The sequence below is a fragment of the Oncorhynchus keta genome, chromosome 12 (assembly GCF_023373465.1).
Source record: "Oncorhynchus keta strain PuntledgeMale-10-30-2019 chromosome 12, Oket_V2, whole genome shotgun sequence".
Taxonomy (NCBI): domain Eukaryota; kingdom Metazoa; phylum Chordata; class Actinopteri; order Salmoniformes; family Salmonidae; genus Oncorhynchus; species Oncorhynchus keta.
Genome location: NC_068432.1, coordinates 21,522,120 through 21,548,708, shown reverse-complemented (window position 1 = coordinate 21,548,708; position 26,589 = coordinate 21,522,120). Strand labels below are relative to the sequence as shown.

Sequence of the window (26,589 nt, the reverse complement as noted above, 5' to 3'; positions counted from 1 at the left end):
CCATGAGTCTAAGATACAATGTGCTTTACTCGCTGTCTCAACTTAACACTGGAGAGAAGTGGGACACAATCTTATATCATGGCAAAGTAAAGCAGGCTATAGTACAACAAATCAATCGTTTCAGTGACGGTGTGTTTTGTAGTAGCAGTGTTTGTATGCTATGTTTTTTCAACCCACCTCCACTTCCGTCTCCTTGTTCTCTTTCTCCAGATCCTCATAGCTAGGTTCTGCTGTCTGCAGACAGCGAGAGAGCACGAGAAAGACAGAGATACAAGGAGAAAGAGTATAAAGTTTATATCTTCTACATCTATCCAGCAGGGGGTAGCAGAGCCTACATGTTTAAATCCCAGTGATGTCATCCACCACTAGCAGGGTTGCTGTATGATTGTCTGGAAACAACAATAAAGAAGCATAAAAGATGTCCACCATTTCATACAACCACATTAGTACATAATTACGTTCTCACCGCATGGCCTCGCAGAAACACAGACATAAGCAGGCATTCTCAGGGTTCTGAAAACAGAAGTATTGTTTTTGCAGGAAGTGAGTTAAAATAACAGTGGCTATAGTGGAATGGTAAGAGGAAGGAGATAAGTGAAAACGTTGTCGGACCCAATATTTGGAGACTAAATCTTGTTTCGTGTTGTGTCAGGGTTAAAATATTCATGTTGATGCTAGTATTGAATTAAAGTTAGAGTTTTTTTAAACAGGAAATGTCATTCTTGATTCTTCTTAATTTTCCTCCCCAGACAATATCAATGATTCATGACTAGTCTCAAAATTAGATGAGAAATTAACTCTAAAAGCAGACTGCCTCTATCAGTGATGTGAAGTAACTAAGGCAAGACCCTCTTTGGCACAGAACAAAGAATATGCACACTGTACATACTCTGTTACTACACACACACACACACACACACACACACACACACACACACACACTTTCTTAAAGAGTACAAATACTGGCCATGGCTCTTACTACAGTATGAATTCAGGAAGTAAACGTAAATACATTTACTTTCAATGACCCCTAAAAAACGGTTGATTAAACGATGTCAAAAGTTTATTTTTAATTCATTTATTTGTATTTTTAAATCACTTCCTGCATTGACAGCCTTCAATTCAAATTGACTCCAGCCCTGACACACACTTACTATGAGGGGCTGGTTCCGTGTCCTCTCTTTGGCCTCCTCTTCCTCTTGCATCTTCTTTCTACTCCACACACACACAAAGTTACCACATGGATCAATCACAAGAGTTTACAGTGATACTTCACATTACCCATAAGTCACGGTGGCCCACCTGTGTTCCTCAATTTGCCTCTCCCTTTCGCGGTACCTCTTCTCTCTATCCTCTTGCTCCTTCCTTTCCAGCTCCATCCTCTCCTCCTCAAAGCGTTGCCTCTCCTCCGCAACCTTCTTCCTCTCCTCCTCCTTTCTCAACTCTTCTTCACGCTGGTACACACAAAGAACCAAGAAATATATTGTATTATTTGTTTAAGTCATTAACTCTGCTGGAGTTTGGTGTAGCGGTTTCAGCTTCCGACTTCCGGACCACATATGCCCCCGTGGCGATGGGGGTTCGAGCCCCTCTGTACCCCTCTCTACATCGGTCTCCCAATCAGTACTGACACCTGTCCTGTCAACCAATCAAATATTTTAGAAAAAACAATTTCAATAATCCCTTTGAATTAGTAACTACATCATAAAATATCAAAGACTGAAATGCAAAACAGAACACTTGGCGTTGGTCTTATTGAGAGGAAGCTAAATCCACAGGCAATTTGTAAATGGAAATCTACTCAGATAAAGTTGCATTTCAGAGTTGAGTCTAACTTGCAGAGGGCAAAGCCGCCCCCTCATAATGATTCAAATTCAAATAACCTAAAGGACAGACAGCAATGGATGTCATATCGCATGAGTCTCATTGGCCAGTGGCAATGCTTCAGGAAGGGGGACATGGTTTGACTTTGTTTTGATCCTACTCCTACACACACTCAAATTGAAACCGCTATTCATGCGAACACTACTAGCCTGAGGAAAAGGTAGAGGGAAAAAAGACGGACGAATAACACTGCTGCTGCTCTCGTCTCCAGAGTCCCTGTTCCAGTCAAACTCCCCTCCCTCTTCTATCCCGCTTTTCCTTCCTCCTGACAGTTGGAATCATGTTCTTTCCTACCTTGGCTTGTTCCCAGAATTCCTCTCTATTGATCTTCTTCATCTCGATCTCTGCGTTGGTCTTGGTGTACACGGTGCCCTGAGCATTCGTCCAATAGAGAAAGAGCAGAGGGAAACAGGAAGTGGTCGGTTACAACCATTCGTCAAAGAGCCATGGCACAGTTCTGTGCCCTCCAAATCGTATTCCACCCCACCACCCTGTAACCAACAGGGTCAAACAAGACATAGTGTCATATTTCTGTTCCACACACACCGTATCACTTATTGTACGCCACTACCTGGATGTGAATTATATTCGTTATACAATTTTAACTTCTATGTATATCACGTATAAAAAGGGGGGAGTATCAGACCGTTTACATTAAGAGCAAAGAAAGCACTACGTGATTTATGATTCCGATAGAGAGAATAGTACAGCCTGTACTTGAACCCCTAAGGTGAGGGCCTTCAGAAAGTATTTGTACCCATATTTCACACTTGGTTGTGTTACAACATTGAAATCAACATTGATTGCATTGACACACAGTACCCCATAATGACAGTGAAAACATGTTTAGAATTGTTTGCAAATTTATTGAACATGAAATACAGATAAACTCAGAAGAAAAAAAAGAAACGTCCCTTTTTCAGGACCCGGTCTTTCAAAGATCATTAGTAAAAATCTAAATATCTTCGTTGTAAAGGGTTTAAACACCGTTTCCAATGATTGTTCAATGAACCATAAACAATTAATGAACATGCGCCTGTGGAACGGTCGTTAAGACACTAACAGCTTACAGACGGTAGGAAATTAAGGTCACAGTTATGACAACTTAGGGCACTAAAGAGGCCCTTCTACAGACTCTGAAAAACACCAAAAGAATGATGCCCAGGGTCCCGGCTCATCTGCGTGAATGTGCTTTAGGCATGCTGCAAGGAGAAATGAGGACTGCAGATGTGGACAGGGCAATAAATGGCAATGTCCGTACTGTGAGACGCCTAAGACAGCGCTACAGGGAGACAGGATGGATAGCTGATCGTCCTCGCAGTGGCAGACCATGTGTAACAACACCTGCACAGGATCTGTACATCCGAACATCACACCTGCAGGACAGGTACAGGATGGCAACAACAACTGCCTGAGTTCCACCAGCAACGCACAATCCCTCCATCAGTGCTCAGACTGTACACAATAGGCTGAGAGAGGCTGGACTGAGGGCTTGTAGGCCCGTTGTAAGGCAGGTCCTCACCAGACGTCACCGACAACAACGTTGCCTATGGGCACAAACCCACCGTCGCTGGACCAGACAGGACTGGCAAAAAGGTGCTCTTCACTGACGATGTTATTATTATTCAATGTCAGCTTTTTTGTTGTTGTACCCATCTACCAATAGGTGCCCTTCTTTGTGAAGTATTGGAAAACCTCCCTGGTCTTTGTGGTTGAATCTGTGTTTGACTGATGGACCTTACAGATAACTCTATGTGTGGGTTACAGAGATGAGGTAGTCATTCAAAAATCATGTTAAACACCATTATTGCACACAGTGTCCATGCAACTTATTATGTGACCTTTTTAAGCACATTTTGACTCCTGCTTTTTATGTCTAAAAACACAATTCCACTTTGACATTACGGGGTGTTGTGTGCAGGCCAGGGACAAAATATAAATGTTATCCATTTTAAATTCAGGCTGTAAAACGTGGAGAAAGTGAATACTTTCTGAAGGCACTGTGGATGTGATCCAGGTAGGCTGTTCAAAGTCCCCGTGTGACACTAAGCATGTTGAATACTAGAACTGCCTTTCCCATTGTAAAAGACACATGATCTAGTGCATTTTGTTAGTGTCGTCTCAACCTTCCAAGTTCTAGTTATTTGCTTCAACATGTGGTCATGATTTGCCAACATTATCAGAATGTAATGCATCTTTAGCGTAGTGGCTAGCCTAACGTACTACTTCAGTTGTGTCCAGATAAACAGAGGGGGAATGAGGAAGGAGCCTGCTAGCTGTCCAGCTGAGTGACTCATTCCTTATTAACCCCCTAACACACAGTAAGGCCTATTGTGGTTCCTAAACATTAACAATGCCTTGCTCTCAGAGGCCCGTTCCAATGCTTTCTGTGCCTCTTCATCATCTCTTTCCCTCTTTTTCTCTTGCTTTTCTCTCTCTTTCTGTCTCTCTCCCTCTCTGAATCTCTCCCTCCCGCTCCCCTCCTCTAAATCAGTAACATGGCTGTAGCCTTGTGTCACACATCACACTAATAGAGAGCTCGAGGGCCTCCCGAGTGGGACCGCGAGCTAAAGGCACTGCATCGGCGTTACTACAGATCCAGGTTCGATCCCGGGCTGTGTCGCAGCCGGCCCCGACTGGAAGACCCATGAGGTCGGCGCACAATTGGCCCAGCTTCGTCCGGGTTAGGGGAGGGAGATGTCCTTGTCCCATTGCGCTCTAGCAACTCCTTTGATGGGCCCGGCACCTGCACGCTGACCTGGTCACCAGTTGGACGGTGTTTCCTCCAACACATTGGTGCGAATGGCTTCCGGGTTAAGTGAGCAGTGTGTCAAGAAGCAGTGCGGCTTGGAAGGGTCATGTTTAGGAGGACGCATGGCTCTCAACCTTCGCCTCTCCCAAGTCCGTACAGGAGTTGCAGCGATGGGACAAGACTAACTACCAATTGGATATCACAAAATTGGGGAGAAAAAGGGACCTTATTTTAACCTTTGTCGTAACACTCACTCCCCTCTCCTGCTAGACTGTCACTCTTTCCCTTAAACCCATCTATACTCCTTCAATCCCTCTGCATCTATCCCTGTACCAACTCTCTCTCCATCCTTCTAATCCACCTCTCTCCTTATAGCTCTCCATCTTATCCTCCATCTCTCCACCAACTCTCTCTCCATCCTTCTAATCCACCTCTCTCCTTATAGCTCTCCATCTTATCCTCCATCTCTCCACCAACTCTCTCTCCATCCTTCTAATCCACCTCTCCATCTTATCCTCCATCTCTCCACCAACTCTCTCTCCATCCTTCTAATCCACCTCTCCTTATAGCTCTCCTTATAGCTCTCCATCTTATCCTCCATCTCTCCACCAACTCTCTCCATCCTTCTAATCCACCTCTCTCCTTATAGCTCTCCATCTTATCCTCCATCTCTCCACCAACTCTCTCTCCATCCTTCTAATCCACCTCTCTCCTTATAGCTCTCCATCTTATCCATTTCTTCACCATCACCCCACCTCCTATCCACCCACCCATCCCTCCCCTCTCTTGTACCACTCCAAGCTCTCCGTTCTCCTCCTCTCTGGTTCTCAGACGGCTGAGGACGGGGCTGGCCACAGAAGCTGTCCCATTGGTCAGTCTCTGTCCAATGGCAGATGGTTCGATGTCGTCCATGGTGCTGGCATTGACGATGATGTTGACTCCCTGCGGACAAAAAGCAAAAAACGCCTCTTCAATGGAAGTATAGCCTTCCCCTTTAAATTGAATGTGTGAGATGGTATCCCACGGGTAACAGGAGAAAGATCCAAGGGGTTCTATTAGTGTCAGACTACAGGGCACAGGCTTCCTCTGGCAACCTTTGATTGGGGGAAACACACACACACACACACTTTAGAGCCACGTGGTTGGAAGGATAAAATTGGTTATGTCATGGAGAGAGGGAGAGAGGATAGAGATGGCCTTAGTGGATGCAAGAGAGAGAGGGAACGAGAGGTCAAGAGGGAACGAGAGGTCAAGAGGGAACGAGGTCAAGAGGGGTGATGGAGAAATGCATATGTGCCCCATGCCAGACTGTTGATTGAAGCTAAAAGACATCAAACAGTGTTTAATATCACGCACATGTACAGTGAGTGTGCAAAAGATTAGGAACACCTTCCTAATATTGAGTTGCACCCCTTTTGCCCTGAGAACAGCCTCAACTTGTCAGGTCATGGAGTACAATGTGTGGAAAGTGTTCCACAAGGATGCTGTCCCATGTTGACTGCAATGCTTCCCACAGTTGTGTCAAGTTGGCTGGATGTCATCTGGATGTCATTTGGGTGGACCATTCTTGATACACACAGGAAACTGTTGAGTGTGAAAAACCCAGCAGCGTTGCAGTTCTTCACAAACTCAAACCAGTGCGCCGGGCACCTCCTACCATACCCCTTTCAAAGGCACCTCAATATTTGGCATGCCCGTTTACCCTCTGAATGGCACACATACACAATGTCTCAAATGTCAATTGTCTACACCCCTTCATCTACACTGATTGAAGTGGATTTAACAGGTGACATCAATAAGGGATCATAGCTTTTACCTGGTCAATCTGTGTCATGGAAAGAGCAGGTGTTCGTAAGGTTTTGTACTCAGTCTCAGTCGTGTTCCCACAAACCAGAGTAATCTAGAAGACACACATCAAAATGGCTGGGAGTGAGAATGATGCTGTGGGGATCCTGTTGTGTGTGCATAAGGATGATATCCTGAGACAGGATAAACCATACACACGTCTGCCTGTGTGTGTATGTAAATGTGTGTATGTGCGAGCCTGTCTGCATGTGTGTCCTGCCTGCCTGTGTGTGTGTGTGTGTACCTGACAAGTGTTTGTGTCTCCCAGCTAACTAAAGCCTTTTCAACCAACTAATCCCACATTAAATCGAAGGCCAGTGCCATCAGTGTGAGCAAGCAGATGGCCACAGAAAAGAGCTGTTAAGGCGAAGGTGACAGACACTTCACATCAATTGACTGAGGCTGGCTAGCCAGGATTCCTCCAAGGCCTTCACAGTCAGGACTGCTCTTTATCTCCATATCTCTTTCACATATTTATATATATATTTTTAAATCTTTATTTAACTAGGCAAGTCAGTTAATAAGAACAAATTCTTATTTACAATGACGGCCTACCGGGGAACAGTGGGTTAACTGCCTTGTTCAGGGGCAGAATGCCAGGTTTTTACCTTGTCAGCACGGGATTCGATCCAGCAACCTTTCGGTTACCTGCCGCCCCAATTATTCAAGAGACACCGTGGATAAAAAGGCAGAAAGAATTGTCATCTGTCTCCTACCGCCGAGCACCTTGTTCACAATAACATTAGAGAGTGCTGTGTTAGTCATACACATAACCTCTACTGATCCTGTGGGCGGACCAGTGGAATCACTCCTATACCCAGAATCACTGAGCTGATTCTCAACAGGAAGCTAAAATGGCCCTAGGCCTCTGCTCTGGCCGGGCTGGTAGATGACAGTCTTTCTCTCCATATTTTAGATCCAAGTCATTAAAAGAGCATCACTGAAGGACGCTGGAGGAGAATCTAGGCCCAGATTCATAATGACGAGGAAAGCTTTTTTTACATCATAATTAATAATATTATGGTCAGGGAGACCTGATCCCAGATCAGCACTCCTACTCTGAGACCGTAACAAAGTAGGCGCAGAGAAGCAGATGGCATTCAGACATAAAATAGCTTTTAATTTAGTCATCCAGGAAAGTTTTAATAAACAGCTTCAACAATGTGTCTTAGAGAGAGTCTTCAAGTAGCAGTTGGGTTTACCTCAGTGAGACTGACCTGGAAAAACTCTGCAATGTTAGCCACATGGCTGGCACACTGACACTTCCTTGCATCAGGCACATCCTCACCAACCTGGGAGAGGAGAAAAGGAGAGGACAGAGAGGGAGAGGAGAAAAGGAGAGGACAGAGAGGGAGAGGAAAAAAGGATAGGACAGAGAGGGAGAGGAGAAAAGGAGAGGACAGAGAGAAAAGGAGAGGACAGAGAGAAAAGGAGAGGACAGAGAGAAAAGGAGAGGACAGAGAGAAAAGGAGAGGACAGATAGAAAAGGAGAGGACAGATAGAAAAGGAGAGGACAGAGAGGGAGAGGAGAAAAGGAGAGGACAGAGAGGGAGAGGAGAAAAGGAGAGGACAGAGAGGCAGAGGAGAAAAGGAGAGGACAGAGAGGGAGAGGAGAAAAGGAGAGGACAGAGAGGCAGAGGAGAGGACAGAGAGAAAAGGAGAGGACAGAGAGGGAGAGGAGAAAAGGAGAGGACAGAGAGGGAGAGGAGAAAAGGAGAGGACAGAGAGGCAGAGGAGAAAAGGAGAGGACAGACAGGGAGAGGAGAAAAGGAGAGGACAGAGAGGCAGAGGAGAGGACAGAGAGAAAAGGAGAGGACAGAGAGGGAGAGGAGAAAAGGAGAGGACAGAGAGGGAGAGGAGAAAAGGAGAGGACAGAGAGGGAGAGGAGAAAAGGAGAGGACAGAGAGGGAGAGGAAAAAAGGATAGGACAGAGAGGGAGAGGAGAAAAGGAGAGGACAGAGAGAAAAGGAGAGGACAGAGAGGGAGAGGAGAAAAGGAGAGGACAGACAGGGAGAGGAGAAAAGGAGAGGACAGAGAGGCAGAGGAGAGGACAGAGAGAAAAGGAGAGGACAGAGAGGGAGAGGAGAAAAGGAGAGGACAGAGAGGGAGAGGAGAAAAGGAGAGGACAGAGAGGGAGAGGAGAAAAGGAGAGGACAGAGAGGGAGAGGAAAAAAGGAGAGGACAGAGAGAAAAGGAGAGGACAGAGAGGGAGAGGAGAAAAGGAGAGGACAGAGAGGGAGAGGAGAAAAGGAGAGGACAGAGAGGGAGAGGAGAAAAGGAGAGGACAGAGAGGGAGAGGAGAAAAGGAGAGGACAGAGAGGGAGAGGAGAAAAGGAGAGGACAGAGAGGCAGAGGAGAGGGAGAGGAGAAAAGGAGAGGACAGAGAGGCAGAGGAGAGGACAAAGAGAAAAGGAGAGGACAGAGAGGGAGAGGAGAAAAGGAGAGGAGAAAAGGAGAGGACAGAGAGGCAGAGGAGAAAAGGAGAGGACAGAGAGGGAGAGGAGAAAAGGAGAGGACAGAGAGGGAGAGGAGAAAAGGAGAGGACAGAGAGGGAGAGGAGAGAGAGGACAGAGAGGAGAGGAAAAGGAGAGGACAGAGAGGGAGAGGAGAAAAGGAGAGGACAGAGAGGGAGAGGAGAAAAGGAGAGGACAGAGAGGGAGAGGAGAAAAGGAGAGGACAGAGAGGGAGAGGAGAAAAGGAGAGGACAGAGAGGGAGAGGAGAAAAGGAGAGGACAGAGAGGGAGAGGAGAAAAGGAGAGGACAGAGAGGGAGAGGAGAAAAGGAGAGGACAGAGAGGGAGAGGAGAAAAGGAGAGGACAGAGAGGGAGAGGAGAAAAGGAGAGGACAGAGAGGGAGAGGAGAAAAGGAGAGGACAGAGAGGGAGAGGAGAAAAGGAGAGGACAGAGAGGGAGAGGAGAAAAGGAGAGGACAGAGAGGGAGAGGAGAAAAGGAGAGGACAGAGAGGGAGAGGAGAAAAGGAGAGGACAGAGAGGGAGAGGAGAAAAGGAGAGGACAGAGAGGGAGAGGAGAAAAGGAGAGGACAGAGAGGGAGAGGAGAAAAGGAGAGGACAGAGAGGGAGAGGAAAAAAGGAGAGGACAGAGAGGGAGAGGAAAAAAGGATAGGACAGAGAGGGAGAGGAGAAAAGGAGAGGACAGAGAGAAAAGGAGAGGACAGAGAGAAAAGGAGAGGACAGAGAGAAAAGGAGAGGACAGAGAGAAAAGGAGAGGACAGATAGAAAAGGAGAGGACAGAGAGGGAGAGGAGAAAAGGAGAGGACAGAGAGGGAGAGGAGAAAAGGAGAGGACAGAGAGGGAGAGGAGAAAAGGAGAGGACAGACAGGGAGAGGAGAAAAGGAGAGGACAGAGAGGCAGAGGAGAGGACAGAGAGAAAAGGAGAGGACAGAGAGGGAGAGGAGAAAAGGAGAGGACAGAGAGGGAGAGGAGAAAAGGAGAGGACAGAGAGGGAGAGGAGAAAAGGAGAGGACAGAGAGGGAGAGGAAAAAGGATAGGACAGAGAGAGGAGAGGACAGAGAGGACAGAGAGAAAAGGAGAGGACAGAGAGGGAGAGGAGAAAAGGAGAGGACAGAGAGGGAGAGGAGAAAAGGAGAGGACAGAGAGGGAGAGGAGAAAAGGAGAGGACAGAGAGGGAGAGGAGAAAAGGAGAGGACAGAGAGGCAGAGGAGAAAAGGAGAGGACAGACAGGGAGAGGAGAAAAGGAGAGGACAGAGAGGCAGAGGAGAGGACAGAGAGAAAAGGAGAGGACAGAGAGGGAGAGGAGAAAAGGAGAGGACAGAGAGGGAGAGGAGAAAAGGAGAGGACAGAGAGGGAGAGGAGAAAAGGAGAGGACAGAGAGGGAGAGGAAAAAGGATAGGACAGAGAGGGAGAGGAGAAAGAGGAGAGGACAGAGAGAAAAGGAGAGGACAGAGAGAAAAGGAGAGGACAGATTGGAAAAGGAGAGGACAGATAGAAAAGGAGAGGACAGAGAGGGAGAGGAGAAAAGGAGAGGACAGATTTTCAGAGGAGAAAAGGAGAGGACAGACAGGTCTGAGAGGAGAAAAGAGAGGACAGAGAGGCAGAGGAGAACAGAGAGAAAACAGAGGACAGAGAGGGAGAGGAGAAAAGGAGAGGACAGAGAGGGAGAGGAGAAAAGGAGAGGACAGAGAGGAGAGAGAAAGGATAGGACAGAGAGAAAAGGAGAGGACAGAGAGGGAGAGGAGAAAAGGAGAGGACAGAGAGGGGAGAGGAGAAAAGGAGAGGACAGAGAGGGAGAGGAGAAAAGGAGAGGACAGAGAGGGAGAGGAGAAAAGGAGAGGACAGAGAGGGAGAGGAGAAAGGAGGACAGAGAGGGAGAGGACAGAGAGGAGAAAAGGAGAGGACAAGAGAGGCAGAGGAGAAAAGGAGAGGAGATTGAGAAGAGGAGAAAAGGAGAAGACAGAGGGAGATGAAAAAGGAGAGGACAGAGAGGGAGAGGAGAAAAGGAGAGGACAGAGAGGGAGAGGAGAAAAGGAGAGGACAGAGAGGGACACTTGGAGAAAAGGAGAGGACAGAGAGGGAGAGGAGAAAAGGAGAGGACAGAGAGGGAGAGGAGAAAAGGAAAGGACAGAGAGGGAGAGGAGAAAAGGAGAGGACAGAGAGGGAGAGGAGAAAAGGAGAGGACAGAGAGGGGAGAAAAGGAGACAAAGGAGAGGACAAAGAGAGGGAGAGGAGAAAAGGAGAGGACAGAGAGGGAGAGGAGAAAAGGAGAGGACAGAGAGGGAGAGGAGAAAAGGAGAGGACAGAGAGGGAGAGGAGAAAAGGAGAGGACAGAGAGGGAGGGAGAAAAGGAGAGGACAGAGGAGGGAAGGAGAAAAGGAGAGGACAGAGAGGGAGAGGAGAAAAGGAGAGGACAGAGAGGGAGAGGTTGGGAGTTCAAAAGAGAACAGAGAGGGAGAGGAGAAAAGGAGAGGACAGAGAGGTTGGAGAGGAGAAAAGGAGTTGGAAGAGAGGGAGAGAGGAGAAAAGGAGAGGACAGAGGTTGGAGAGGAGAAAAAGGAGAGGACAAAGACAGGGAGAGGAGAAAAGGAGAGGACAGAGAGGGAGAGGAGAAAAGGAGAGGACAGACAGGGAGAGGAGAAAAGGAGAGGACAGAGGGGGAGGAGAAAAGGAGAGGACAGAGAGGGAGAGGAGAAAAGGAGAGGACAGAGAGGGAGAGGAGAGGTAAATGGGGGAAGGGGTGAAAGAGGGAAGACAGGAAAGGCAGGTTAGTGTGTTACCCATTTCAAGGATACAATCTTCATCATCAATCAAAGTAGCCACATTGAAAGGATTTGATGGTCTCTATCAAGTGTATAATGTGTTGTGTGTTTAAGGACTCAAGATAGAATTGTATTCAACTTTAAATTGGTGTCTTTATGTTCAGTTTTCCAGGAGTAAATGTATGAAGTGTTATTCCTCAAAAGGAAAATCCCTGGTAGGATGACATTATCATGGCCTTTTGAAAATAACGGTAAATATACACAATGGCCACTGATTACCTGAAAAGAACAGTGGAACAGCAATCATCCATAAAAACACGACTGATTTGGTACAGCTGCTAGAGAATGATCAAATACAATAATTGGTCAAATAACACCAATTTCTGGGCTATTCACCTAGTTAATGAAACATCTCCGGAGAACTGCTCTAAATACTTTACATCTTAGAGCTTATAAGGACAACAAGAAACAGCACATATTTTCAGCTTCCTGTTTGAGAGGGGAGTTGATGGGCGACTGCAATGTCTGAGAATGAACAAGATACCCTCACTGCAGGGCCACTCGAACTTCTCTGCTGCTTTCTCCCTCCCTTCATCCCAATTTTCTATTGTGACAAATACATTATAACATTTGCTGTATACTTATCCCATGCAGTTTAGTCCAATCTTCATGTATGAGCGCTTCATATTGTATTTGGTATGAGTTAGCTACAATGTCACAATGTAAAGGGTTTTGATTTGAGGAAAGCACTAGCTACTGCAAATTTAAATCCTGATTGTCATTCTGCTGTGTGCTACAGTATATGGGTCATTCCAGAGCAGAGTGGTAAGAGGTGCTGTGATGAGACCAGTAGCCAGAGGGGATGTCTGGGCCTGCCACAAGGATAGGGACATAGAGTCCATTAGGCTGTCTCAGACTGCCTGAGCTCATATTCCCCTAAGCTTCACTCTGGTAGGAGGGAGGGCTTGGGCCATCAGAGAGAACACATACAGTGTATACCCATAAACAGAGATGTGCATAATAGTATCAGTCAAAAGTTTGGACACACCTACTCATTCAATAGTTTCTTTATTTTTACTATTTTCTACATTGTAGAATAATAGTGAAGACATCCAAAAATGAAATAACACATATGGAATCATGTAGTAAACAAAAAAGTGTTAGACAAATCAAAATATATTTTATATTTGAGATTCTTCAAAATAGCCACCCTTTGCCTTGATGACAACTTTGCACACTTGGCATTCTCTCAACCAGCTTCACCTCAGCTTCAGTCTTGAAGGAGTTCCCACATATGCCGAGCACTTATTGGCTGTTTTTCCTTCACTCTGCAGCCCAACTCATCCCAAACCATCTCAATTGGGTTGAGGTCAGGTGATGCCAGGTCATCTGATGAAGCACTCCAACACTCTCCTTCTTAGTCAAATAGCCCTTAGACAGCCTAGAGGTGTGTTGGGTCATTGTCCTGTTGAAAAACAAATGATAGTCCCACTAAATTCAAACCAGATGGGATGTCAAGCTGATTAAGTAAGTCTTGAAAAAGACAGAGTTTGGAGGTTGGTTCACAAAGAAACAGGGTTTGGAGGTTGGTTCACAAAGAAACATGGTTTGGAGGTTGGTTCACAAAGAAACAGAGGTTGGTTCACAAAGAAACAGAGGTTGGAGGTTGGTTCACAAAGAAACAGAGGTTGGTTCACAAAGAAACAGAGGTTGGAGGTTGGTTCACAAAGAAACAGAGGTTGGTTCACAAAGAAACATAGTTTAGAGGTTGGTTCACAAAGAAACAGAGGTTAGAGGTTGGTTCACAAAGAAACAGAGGTTGGAGGTTGGTTCACAAAGAAACAGAGGTTGGTTCACAAAGAAACAGAGGTTGGAGGTTGGTTCACAAAGAAATAGAGGTTGGAGGTTGGTTCACAAAGAAACAGAGGTTGGTTCACAAAGAAACAGAGGTTGGAGGTTGGTTCACAAAGAAACAGAGGTTGGAGGTTGGTTCACAAAGAAATAGAGGTTGGAGGTTGGTTCACAAAGAAATAGAGGTTGGAGGTTGGTTCACAAAGAAACAGAGGTTCACAAAGAAATAGAGGTTGGAGGTTGGTTCACAAAGAAACAGAGGTTAGAGGTTGGTTCACAAAGAAGTAGAGGTTGGAGGTTGGTTCACAAATAAACAGAGGTTGGAGGTTGGTTCACAAAGAAATAGAGGTTGGAGGTTGGTTCACAAAGAAACAGAGGTTAGAGGTTGGTTCACAAAGAAACAGAGGTTGGTTCACAAAGAAACAGAGGTTGGAGGTTGGTTCACAAAGAAACAGAGGTTGGAGGTTGGTTCACAAAGAAACAGAGGTTGGAGGTTGGTTCACAAAGAAACAGAGGTTGGAGGTTGGTTCACAAAGAAACAGAGGTTGGAGGTTGGTTCACAAAGAAACAGAGGTTGGAGGTTGGTTCACAAAGAAACAGAGTTTAGAGGTTGGTTCACAAAGAAACAGAGGTTAGAGGTTGGTTCACAAAGAAACAGAGTTTAGAGGTTGGTTCACAAAGAAACAGAGGTTAGAGGTTGGTTCACAAAGAAACAGAGGTTGGAGGTTGGTTCACAAAGAAACAGAGGTTGGAGGTTGGTTCACAAAGAAATAGAGGTTGGAGGTTGGTTCACAAAGAAATAGAGGTTGGTTCACAAAGAAATAGAGGTTGGAGGTTGGTTCACAAAGAAACAGAGGTTGGTTCACAAAGAAATAGAGGTTGGAGGTTGGTTCACAAAGAAACAGAGGTTGGTTCACAAAGAAATAGAGGTTGGAGGTTGGTTCACAAAGAAACAGAGGTTGGTTCACAAAGAAACAGAGGTTGGAGGTTGGTTCACAAAGAAACAGAGGTTGGTTCACAAAGAAACAGAGGTTGGAGGTTGGTTCACAAATAAACAGAGGTTGGTTCACAAAGAAAAAGAGGTTGGAGGTTGGGTCACAAAGAAACAGAGGTTGGTTCACAAAGAAAAAGAGGTTGGAGGTTGGTTCACAAAGAAACAGAGGTTGAAGGTTGGTTCACAAAGAAATAGAGGTTGGAGGTTGGTTCACAAAGAAACAGAGGTTGGTTCACAAAGAAACAGAGGTTAGAGGTTGGTTCACAAAGAAACAGAGGTTGGTTCACAAAGAAACAGAGGTTGGAGGTTGGTTCACAAAGAAAAGGTTGGTTCACAAAGAAACAGAGGTTGGAGGTTGGTTCACAAAGAAACAGAGGTTAGACGTTAGTTCACAAAGAAACAGAGGTTGGAGGTTGGTTCGCAAAGAAACAGAGGTTGGAGGTTGGTTCACAAAGAAACAGAGGTTGGAGGTTGGTTCACAAAGAAACAGAGGTTGGTTCACAAAGAAAGAGAGGTTGGTTCCCAAAGAAACAGAGGTTGGAGGTTAGTTCACAAAGAAACAGAGTTTGGAGGTTGTTTCACAAAGAAACAGAGGTTTGTTCACAAAGAAACAGAGGTTGGAGGTTGGTTCACAAATAAACAGAGGTTGGAGGTTGGTTCACAAAGAAAAAGAGGTTGGAGGTTGGTTCACAAAGAAATAGAGGTTGGAACCAAAAATGTCTAACTTGGACTCATCGGACGTGTTTCTCGGCCCAAGCAAGTCTTCTTATTATTGATGTCCTTTAGTAGTGGTTTCTTTGCAGCAAAGGCCTGATTCACGCAGTCTCCTCTGAACAGTTGAGGTTGATATGGGTCTGTTACTTGAACTCTGAAGCTGCCATTTCTGAGGTAACTCTGGGTCTTCCTTTCCTGTGGCGGTCCTCATGAGAGCCAGTTTCATCATGGTGCTTGATGATTTTTGCGACTGCACTTGAATAGATTTTCAAAGTTCTTGAAATGTTCCGTATTGACTGACCTTCATGTCTTAAAGTAATGGACTGTTGTTTCTCTTTGCTCATTTGAGCTGTTCTTGCCATAATATGGACTTGGTCTTTTACCAAATAGGGCTATCTTCTGTATACCACCCCTACCTTGTCACAACACAACTGATTGGCTCAAGCGCATTAAGGAAAGAAATTCCACAAATTAACTTTTAACAAGGCACACCTGTTAATTGAAATGCCTTCCAGGTGACTACCTCATGAAGCTGGTTGAGAGAATTCCAAGAGTGTGCAAAGCTGTCAAGGAAAAGGGTGGCTACTTTGAAGAATCTCAAATATAAATTATATTTGGATTTGTTTAACACTTTTTTGGTAACTACATGAATCCATATGTGTTATTTCATAGTTTTGATGTCTTCACTACTATTCTACAATGTTGAAAACAGTAAAAATAAAGAAAAATGTGTAGTTGTCCAAACTTTTGACTGGTACTGTATAAACATATTTATAGACATGTACTGACCAAAAATATAATTCTACTCTGGTTATCATATATCCTGATGCCTAGTCACCTTACCTGTATAAATATCTACCTCTATCACTCCAGTATCCCTGCACATTGTAAACATGGTACTGGAACTGACTGACCCCATATATAGTATGCTTACTTTCTCGTGTTCTTATTTCTTATTTTGATTTATTGTGAAAAACACACACACACACACACACACACACACACACACACACACACACACACACACACACACACACACACACACACGACTCACCCAGTTGATGAGGACGTAGCGCGGCAGTGCGGCCGTGGGCTCCTTCAGGCTGCAGAAGCCGTACATGACCCTGGCATTGTCGAAGGTCACTGTGATCTCCGGTAGACCTCCAGCTAGAGGAGGGGAGGCAGTGGAAGAGGTAGAGGAGGGAGGAATAGTAGGAAGGGAGGAATAGGAGAGAAAAAAAACGAGATGGAGGTGTAGGATTTCCACAAAAATCTCACCAATGCCACTCTCCAGGCTGACCTGTGTTACCCTCTAACCCAGTCTCTGCCCTCCACATTATGTTCCCCAGTGCCTCACACTTCAGTGCTATACTGCTCCAGGCAGAGGCAGCTCTCTGCCCTATATGATCCTCACTGTTACCATCCAATGGAATCATTTAATAGCTTGATAGTGATAGTTCTGGCAGATGCATGTCCTCCATGACTTACACTGAGGAGAGCTGCAGTTTAGAAGTATGGCAGGCTTACGTCCACTGAGAATAGGCAATCTCCAGTCAACTGTAGCAATGCACTGTTGAAATATTAAAATCTCATCTATGGTAAAGGTATTGCGATGGCGAGGCAGCTGACTTTGTGGGTCTTTCACAGTGTCATGATGTGTGGCATTTGTCACACTCACACCTGACTACTCTTACGCAAGTAAACAGAGCTGCCACCAACAGCATCACACACTCAAACCTACCCCAAAGCCTATCTGTCAAATCAGAGTGAGGCCTCACTGGTCCAGCCCGCCCACTCCAACTACTGTACACCAATAGGATGACTGATGGCCTGCCTCTCCTCAAACATGGCAATAAATCAACTCTGTGTGTGTGCACACATTGTTAGAAGCCTCCATAACAGTAGATCTAAGAGGACAAGGCCAGCCTATCAGCATATCTCTCCCCCAGACATAATAAACAGAGCAGTGAGAGCTCAGCACCAGGTACTCTTTTGTGTATCTGAGATATGGAACACTTTCATTAAAAGTCATAATAACTAACTAATGAAATAATGATTATGTCATTCCTAACGGAATAGTTATCATCTTAACACCAAAAACAATGGCTGGCTGTCACTTTCAATGGAGGCCACAAAGCTAATAATGCCCTCTACTGCCACAATTCCCCTCCAGACAAAGAGTCAATTGCAGGCTCTTTCCCCAATCCAATAGGAAACTTTACACCCGTACACGGGTTGATAATGGCAGATTTGGGTACTGATAAGTGCCTAAATTGGATCGCAGTGGCTGTACATGCTATACATTTGTTATTTAACTAGGCAAGTCAGTTAAGAACAAATTCTTATTTTCAATGACGGTCCAGGAAGTGGGTTAACTGCCTTGTTCAGGGGCAGAATGACAGATTTTTTACCTTGTCAGCTCAGGGATTCGATCTTGCAACCTTTTGGTTATTAGTCCAACGCTCTAACCATTAGGCTACCTGCCGCCCCATGATGTCAGATCTCAGGCTGTGTGCTTTACAGCCCCGTATGGGTTGTGACTCACAGGTGTTCTTAACTTAAGCACCGCACACGACAAGAAGTTGCCCCATCCCTCCCCCTAATTGGGCAACTTTTGCCATAGTTGTGTTGTCTGACTGAGGGAAATGCTGTAAATTAAGGGGACTCTATGTATTTTGAAAGATGAGACGTTGAGGATTATAATAAATACCGCTTTAATGTCACACAAGCAAGCCAGACAACAGTGAGTCCAAATGTGCACTTCACATTCCGATGTCATAAAACTCCTGTCATATACAGTATCAAGGTTTATGATCACAATGTTTGATGTACAGTTACAAGATGACATGGCATCATACCCTGGGTTGTTTTGAACAGAATGAGCCTGTTTGTATATTGTGAAGAAAATTCACCATGGAACACGCAGCTGAATGCAATCATGAGTCCTTTCTATGAGCACCAAAATTACAATCTGTTTCTCTGAATTGCCTTGGGAAAGCCTAATACTAAGATTGTATTTTGTATTTTATAATTTAGCTAGACATTTTGGCAAGAGAACAAGCTGGTGGTAGTGATGTGCAGTTCGCAAACAATTTGTTATTTTTGAACAACTTTTTTTTCAAGTGTCATTATTTTTCTGAGTGACTTGTACATGTGACCTGCTGTGCCTCGTTCCTTTGACCACAATGAATTCTACAAGGGGATTAATATGTGCTCCTCTGGCTCTATGGGTATCTGCTAGCAGTAATTGCGCAACGCTAGTTAGCATTTACTCACAAAACCACCTCTAACTTCCTTCATACTGGACACAGACATAGAAATGGTATCCACGAGTGCATCTGACTCTGGGAAAGTAGATAAATAGCCACATTGACAAAATCCCGAAGTATCCCTTTAAAAACATGCTGTATGTAAAATATTGTGTGCTATACATTGGAAAATAAATAAAATGTGACTCTCGATGACAACATAATGATGTTTCAAACATTAGGGCTGTTTTCCTAAAGAACTTAAATCTGCTTCATGTTCTGTTTCCTTCCCACGATACTAACAAGTATGGCATTTCTAGTATCATCCCAGCCCTACTAAACATACAGGTCAATTCCCACCAGTGTAAAACGTTAATCAAATAAACAACAATGAAACATCACATTTAAGAGTGTAGAAGGATGGATGGACGAATATATAGGAGATTTAGCTTACCTCCTGATGATGCCAGTGTCAAATCATTGCTGTTGTCCTCATATGTGTACAAGGCCCTGCAGGAGGGAAACAGAGAGAAAGACCGTCAGACATAGAAACCAGAACGCAGCATCAAAACATCCCAGTCATGTACTCTTTTTGACCAGCGCTTGCTCCAGTATGTTTATATTTCACATTCATACTGTCGTAACTCAAAAGAAAGGAGGTACAGAGAGATGAACAAAGAGATTTAAAAAAAAGGAGAGATGCCAGTACAAGGTGCAACAGACACTGTCACAGGGAGTCTCTTGGTCTGCCTGGCTGGGCATTAAGAATATGACAAACGCCACCTTTAAAAGGGAGGCATCATCTCGAACCCTGCCCGGACGAGAGGGTGCTGCTCTCTACAGCCAATGAACTAAACCATTTCTTCACCCTCTTTGAAGCAAGGGGCGGCCCCGCTCCCCCAGCCTGTCTGGAGGAGGTGGTCATGGCAACCAAGAGCGCACTTGTCATCAATGAGGAAGTCGTACATTGAGTGTTCAAAAGCACTGGAGCATGAAAGAGCTTGGGGACTGATAACACAAGTGGTTGTGTCCTGAAACACTGGAGCCAGTTCCCAGGGTGCCACCTGATCAAATATGCTGACGACACTGATTTGGTCAGTCTCCTCAAAGGGGATGAGACGAGCCAAGGACCGGCTCTAAATTATGACTAAATCTAAAACTCGAAAAATAACACACACAAAAAAAAAGGACATGGTGATTGACTTTCGAAGGAAGTCTACCATGCACACACACAATCACTGATAAAAGGTGAGCCCATTGAAATAGTGGAGGAGTACAAATACCTTAGGCTAGTCATTCACAACAAGCTGTCCTGGGATCAGTGTACTGATGATAATTTTAAGGAAGGCCAACAGAGACCATTTCCTACTGCACTTTTTTAATGTTGACCTAACCATCATGGTTCTCTTTTATAAATCACTTTCTTAATGTTGACCTAACCATCTTGGTTCTCTTTTATAAATCACTTTCTTAATGTTGACCTAACCATCTTGGTTCTCTTTTATAAATCACTTTTTTAATGTTGACCTAACCATCTTGGTTCTCTTTTATAAATCACTTTTTTAATGTTGACCTAACCATCTTGGTTCTCTTTTATAAATCACTTTTTTAATGTTGACCTAACCATCTTGGTTCTCTTTTATAAATCACTTTTTAATGTTGTAACCATCTTGGTTCTCTTTTATAAATCACTTTTTAATGTTGACCTAACCATCTTGGTTCTCTTTTATAAATCACTTTTTTAATGTTGACCTAACCATCTTGGTTCTCTTTTATAAATCACTTTTTTAATGTTGACCTAACCATCTTGGTTCTCTTTTATAAATCACTTTTTTAATGTTGACCTAACCATCTTGGTTCTCTTTTATAAATCACTTTTTTAATGTTGACCTAACCATCATGGTTCTCTTTTATAAATCACTTTTTTAATGTTGACCTAACCATCTTGGTTCTCTTTTATAAATCACTTTTTTAATGTTGACCTAACCATCTTGGTTCTCTTTTATAAATCACTTTTTTAATGTTGACCTAACCATCTTGGTTCTCTTTTATAAATCACTTTTTTAATGTTGACCTAACCATCATGGTTCTCTTTTATAAATCACTTTTTTAATGTTGACCTAACCATCATGGTTCTCTTTTATAAATCACTTTTTTAATGTTGACCTAACCATCATGGTTCTCTTTTATAAATCACTTTTTTAAATGTTGACCTAACCATCATGGTTCTCTTTTATAAATCACTTTTTTATGTTGACCTAATCATCATGGTTCTCTTTTATAAATCATTGAGAGCATTTTGTCCTACTGCCTGACCTGCTGGTTATCAAGGTCGCACAGAAAAATAGGTTGGGCAAGATAGTCAGGACTTAGGTCAGGAAGAATCATGGGCAGCAACAAGAACGGTCATCTCTCTACCTAGGAAGAGCCCTCCAGAAGGCGAATAAAATAGCAGTAGACTCTTCCCACCCATTCCACCCCAAATTCCAGCTCCTTCCCTCTGGCCACAGGTACAGACTACCTAGAGAGAGAAATAAATAGAGCCACGTACTCATTTATTCCAAATGCAATTCTGCAACTAAACAAAATGTTGAGTAATTGCACTTCAGAACTTGCAATGCAGCCTGTTTTGACATTGTTATTATGAAATTGCACTTACCCAACCTACTTGCTTGTAAACATCCTTTGCTATTTTTTGTGATTTAAAAAAATATATTTTATTGCATCTGAGGACATGAAAGTTTTCTGAATCGTAATCTGTACCTACATGAGCCAAGGGAAGAACAGGGCTAGGGCACGAGGTGGAACTCTTCACATCTGGTCGCAGGTGCTGTTAGCTCCGAGAAGTGGAGAGGAGAGAGACCGGCATCCGCGTTTTACTATGTTACGTAGGAGGTTAAAGCCTGGAGTGATTAACTAGATTTAGAAAGAGAATCCCATTTCAATTCACACTGCTGCTTTTATGGCAGTAGATAGACATACACTCCAGCTAAACTGCCGGGATTATTGTTCCCATTCCCTGAGAGGAGATAGAGCCATTGAATTAATTCTCTGAATAGAGCCATGAGGTGAGACTAATACCACAAACTCCTCCTCAGACTCCTGCACAGACTCCTCAGATACTGGCTGTGTCTTCACTGTCTAATACTTTGATTTGTGGGTAATCTCTCTACTACAGGAACGTTGAGGGAAACAACACATTCTCCCTCAACGTCAGCAAGACAATGGAGCTGATCGCGGACTACAGGAAACGGAGGGTCCGAACACCCCACCCCATTCACATCGACGTGGCTGTAGTGGAGAGGGTCGAGAGCTTCAAGTTCCTCACCGTCCACATCACTAAGGACCCATCATGGTCCAAACACACCATCACAGTCGTGACGAGAGCACGACAACTCCTCCACCCCCTCAGGAGGCTGAAAAGATTTGGCATTGGTCCCCAGATCCTCAAAATGTTCTGCAGCTGCACCACTGAGCATCTTGACCGGCTGCATCACCGCCTGGTATGGTAACTGCTTGAGATCCGACCGCAAGGCGCTACAGAGTGTAGTACGTACGGCCCAGTACATCACTGGGGCCGAACTCCCTGCCATCCAGGACCTCTATACAAGGCGGTATTGGAGGAAGGCCCTAAATATTGTCAGACTCCAGCCACCCAAGTCATAGACTGTTCTCTGTAGTACCGCACAGCAAGCAGTACCAAGACTGAGACCAAAAGGCTCCTGAATAGCTTCTACCCCCAAGCCATGAGAACGCTGAACAGTTCATCAAAATGGCTAACCAAACTATTTACATTGAGACCTATTCTTATTATTAGTGTTGATGTTTTTTTGCACTGACTATGCACACTCACTGGACTCTACCCACACTCCAACCCACAATCACAACACATACACATGCGAAGTTGATGCTACACACACACACGCACTTTCACACGGTGATGCTAGTTTATTATATACATCCCGATTGCCTAGTCACTTTTAACCCTACCTACATGTGAACTCAGCACAAAAAGAAAGGAATGTCCTCTGTCAACTGCGTTCATTTTCAGCAAACTTAACATGTGTGAATATTTCTATGAACATAAGATTCAACACCTGAGACGAACTGAACTGAAGTTCCACAGACATGTAACTAACAGAAATGTAATAATGTGTCCCTGAACAATGGGGAGAACAAAATCCAAAGTCACAGTATCTGGTGTGGCCACCAACTGCATTAAGTGCTGCAGTGCATCTCCTCCTCATGGACTGCACCAGATTTGCCAGTTCTTGCTGTGAGATGTCACCCCGCTCGTCCACCAAGGCACCTGCAAGTTCCCGGACATTTCTGTGGGGGGTGGGGGGGGGGGGTCACCAGGGGGGCATAGCCCTCACCCTCCGATCCAGCAGGTCCCAGATGTTCTCAATGGGATTGAGATCAGGGCTCTTTGCTGGCCATGGCAGAACACTGACATTCCTGTCTTGCGAGCAGAATGGCTGGTGGCATTGTCATGCTGGAGTGTCATATCAGAATGAGCCTGCAGGAAGGGTAGCACATGAGGGAGGAGGATGTCTTCCCTGTAACGCAGAGCGTTGAGATTGCCTGCAATGACAACAAGCTCAGTCTGATGATGCTGTGACACACCTCCCCAGACCATGACGGACCCTTCACCTTCAAATTGATCCCGCTCCAGAGTACAGGCCTCGGTGTAACGCTCATTCCTTCGACGATAAACGCGAATCTGACCATCAGCCCTGGTGAGACAAAATCGCGACGCGTCAGTGAAGAGCACTTTTTGCCAGTCCTGTCTGGTCCAGTGGGTTTATGCCCAAAGGCAACGTTGTTGCTGGTGATGTCTGGTAAGGACTTGCCATACAACAGGCCTACAAACCCTCAGTCCAGCATCTCTCAGCCTATTGCTGACAGTCTGAGCACTAATGGAGGGATTGTGCGTTCCTGGTGTAACTCAGGCAGTTGTTGTTGCCATCCTGTATCTGTCCCGCAGGTGTGATGTTCAGATGTACCAATCCTGTGCAGGTGTTGTTACACGTGGTGTGCCACTGCGAGGAGCTGTCTGTCCCGTCTCCCTGTAGCGCTGTCTTAGGAGTCTCACAGTACGGGCATTGCAATTTATTGCCCTGTCCACATCTGCAGTCCTCATTCCTCCTTACAGCATGCCTAAAGCACATTCACACAGATGAGCAGGGACCCTGGGCATCTTTCTTTTGGTGTTTTTCAGAGTCTGTAGAAAGGCCTCTTTAGTGTCCTAAGTCTTCATAACTGTGACCTTAATTGCCTACAGTCTGTAAGCTATTAGTATCGTAACGACCGTTCCACAGGTGCATGTTCATTAATTGTTTATGGTTCATTGACCAAGCATGGGAAACAGTGTTTAAACCCTTTACAATGAAGATCTGTGAAGTTATTTAGATTTTTATGAATTATCTTTGAAAGACGGGGTCCTGAAAAAGGGACGTTTCTTTTTTTTTGCTGAGTTTACATATTACCTAAACTAACCTTTACCCTTTACACTGACAAGGTACCGGTACTCCTTGTACACTACATGATAAAAGGTATGTGGAACATCTCATTCCAAAATCATGGGCATTAAAGTAGAGTTGGTCCCCATTTGCAGCTATAACAGCCTCCACTCTTCTGGTAAGGCTTTCCACTAGATGTTGGAACATTGCTGCGGGGACTTGCTTCCAATCAGCCACAAGAGCATTAGTGAGGTTGGGCAATTAGGCTTGGCTCGCTGTAGGTGTTCTAATTCATTCCTAAGGTGTTCGATAGGGTTGAGGTCAGGGCTCTGTGCAGGCCAGTCAAGTTCATCTACACCGATCTCAACAAACCATTTCTGTATGGACCTTGCTTTGTGCAAAGGGGCATCGTCATGCTGAAACAGGAAAGGGCCTTCCCCAAACTGTTGCCACATAGTTGGAAGCACAAAATTGTCTAGAATGTCATTGTATTCTGTAGAATTAAGATTTCCCATCACTGGAACTAAGGGGACTAGCCCAAACCATGAAAAACAGCCCCAGACCATTATTCCTCCACCAAACTTTACAGTTGGCACTTTGCATTTGGGCAGGTAGCGTTCTCCTGGCATCCGCCAAACCCAGATTCGTCCGTCGGACTGCCAGATGGTGAAACATGATTTATCATTCCAGAGAATGAGTTTCCACTTCTCCAGAGTCCAATGGCAGGGAGCTTTACACCACTCCAGCTGACTTTTGGCATCGCGCATGGTGATGTTAGGCTTGTGTGTGGCTGCTCGGCCATCAAAACCCTTTTCATGGAGCTCCAGATAAACAGTTTTTGTGCTTCCAGAGGAATTTTGGAACTCGGTAGTGAGCGTTGCAACCAAGGACAGACTATTTTTACGAGCTACAGCTTCTGCGGTCCCCTTCTGTGAGCTTGTGTGGCCTACCACTAAGCGTCTGAGTCGTTGTCGATCCTAGATGTTTCCAGTTCCCAATAACAGCACTTACAGTTGACGAAAAGACATGTTGGAGAGGTGGAATCCTATGACAGTGACACATTGAATGTCAATGAGCTTGTCAGTACGGGCCATTCTACTGCCAATGTTTTTCTATGAAGATTGCATGACTGTGTGCTCGATTGTATACACACACACCTGTCAGCAACGGGTGTGGCAGAAATAGCTGAATCCATTCATTTGAAGGTGTGTCCACATACTTTTGTATATATAATCTATATTGCGTTACTATTTCCTACCTTTTTTGCAAATCTTTTTAAATCTGCATTGTTGGGAATGGGCTTGTAAGTAAGAATGTCATGGTAAAGTCTACACGCAGCGCATGTGACCAATAAAATGAGATTTGATTTACTAATTGTGGATGGCAGCCACCTCACTCCATCACCCAAGAGAGAGGATGGCTGTCACAGAGAAAGGCTGTGTGGAGCTCGCCAACACACGCCAAGAGAGCGAGCGAGCGAGATTAAAGAGGAGCGAAGGAAGAGGACAGCCATAGTCTGAGACAAGACCACTGAGGGCTACCAGACCTAAATGGTTGGAGACGGAGGGAGGGAGAGGGATGAAGACACAGAGGGTGATGGAAGTAGAGACAGAGAGGGATGGAGCAAGTCCTTCTGCTAGAGCCTCATGGCTGGCTAAACAGACCGTACAGGAGAGGAAGGTCGACCAGATTCATCTAGAAATGTAGGATGTCTGTCTGTTGCTGCCTTGCTGGCATACAGTAATCCCACTCACCTTCCTTTACCCCTTGCTAAGTGTGTGTGTGTGTCATTACTAAAATAATGGTATGAAATGGTCCAACTATTATGCAGACGGAAGAGACAGTATTCCCAGTCATTAATTAAACTTGTTTATAATCCTCTTACTGTCACACACACACACACACACACAACCAAAAATTATCCATTATGGAAATTACAAACACACATACTATTGATCCTGATAAAGCACTCCTTAATATTACTGTACAATAGCAATCATCAGAATCACTTCAGTGCCATAAATCAGATCATTCTTAATAAGTCATTAAGTAAATGAGATGGAATCTGTATCTCCTGAAAGCCATTACAGTAAAATGCAAGGAGGGATATTGAAGTCACATTCCTGGTTTTAATAATCCTATTCCAGTGTCAGTCATGGCCATGTAAGGACTTGGGCCAGTATACCTTGTAGATTGGAGCCCTGTTCCTGGTTCAAGATCAAGACTAGAATGACCTGCATTGGAGATGATGAATTGCCATGAATAGTGTGGTAAATCCTTATAAATATAGTCTCAAGAAGATGCATTTGTTTATTCTAACCTGCACAGTCACATACATCTTCCAACATACACTGAGTGCACAAAACATTAAGAACACATTCCTAATATGAAGGTGTATAGTGTTGCGCTGGTGTTAAGCAGTCAGCCTGGTGTTAAGCAGTCAGCCTGGTGTTAAGCAGTCAGCCTGGTGTTACTTTTGACTGAACGCTGAACGGCCCTTTGCCTTTGTTTTCTCCCTGCTGAATCATGATTTAAAAACCCATTTAAATTTCCTCCCCCTGCACTTTTCCCTTACATTATTAAAGCCTGTTTTAGGATGACTTATA

The 26,589-nt window shown here is 44.6% G+C and overlaps 1 protein-coding gene and 1 long non-coding RNA gene across 5 annotated transcripts in view; one reads left to right on the top strand and one right to left on the bottom strand.

Annotated features, from left to right (window-relative positions):
* LOC118391129 (drebrin) overlaps positions 1 to 26,589 on the bottom strand; it is a 106,125-nt gene that overhangs the window by 11,690 nt on the left and 67,846 nt on the right. The window contains exons 2-10 of one of the 4 annotated variants that reach the window (XM_035782176.2): positions 18,976 to 19,031; positions 16,328 to 16,440; positions 7,684 to 7,773; positions 6,453 to 6,536; positions 5,429 to 5,578; positions 2,179 to 2,256; positions 1,303 to 1,454; positions 1,155 to 1,212; positions 178 to 234 (exon numbers count right to left, since the gene is read on the bottom strand). In XM_035782176.2, the coding sequence (XP_035638069.1) occupies positions 178 to 234; positions 1,155 to 1,212; positions 1,303 to 1,454; positions 2,179 to 2,256; positions 5,429 to 5,578; positions 6,453 to 6,536; positions 7,684 to 7,773; positions 16,328 to 16,440; positions 18,976 to 19,031 (838 nt within the window). The remainder of the gene's footprint in view (positions 1 to 177; positions 235 to 1,154; positions 1,213 to 1,302; positions 1,455 to 2,178; positions 2,257 to 5,428; positions 5,579 to 6,452; positions 6,537 to 7,683; positions 7,774 to 16,327; positions 16,441 to 18,975; positions 19,032 to 26,589) is intronic. The other 3 variants (XM_035782177.2, XM_035782178.2, XM_035782179.2) reach the window with 3 other exon arrangements.
* LOC127906298 (uncharacterized) lies at positions 12,962 to 14,283 on the top strand. Its single transcript, XR_008060819.1, has 4 exons — positions 12,962 to 13,452; positions 13,533 to 13,757; positions 13,892 to 14,109; positions 14,226 to 14,283. It is a non-coding gene; the product is annotated as an uncharacterized LOC127906298 (long non-coding RNA).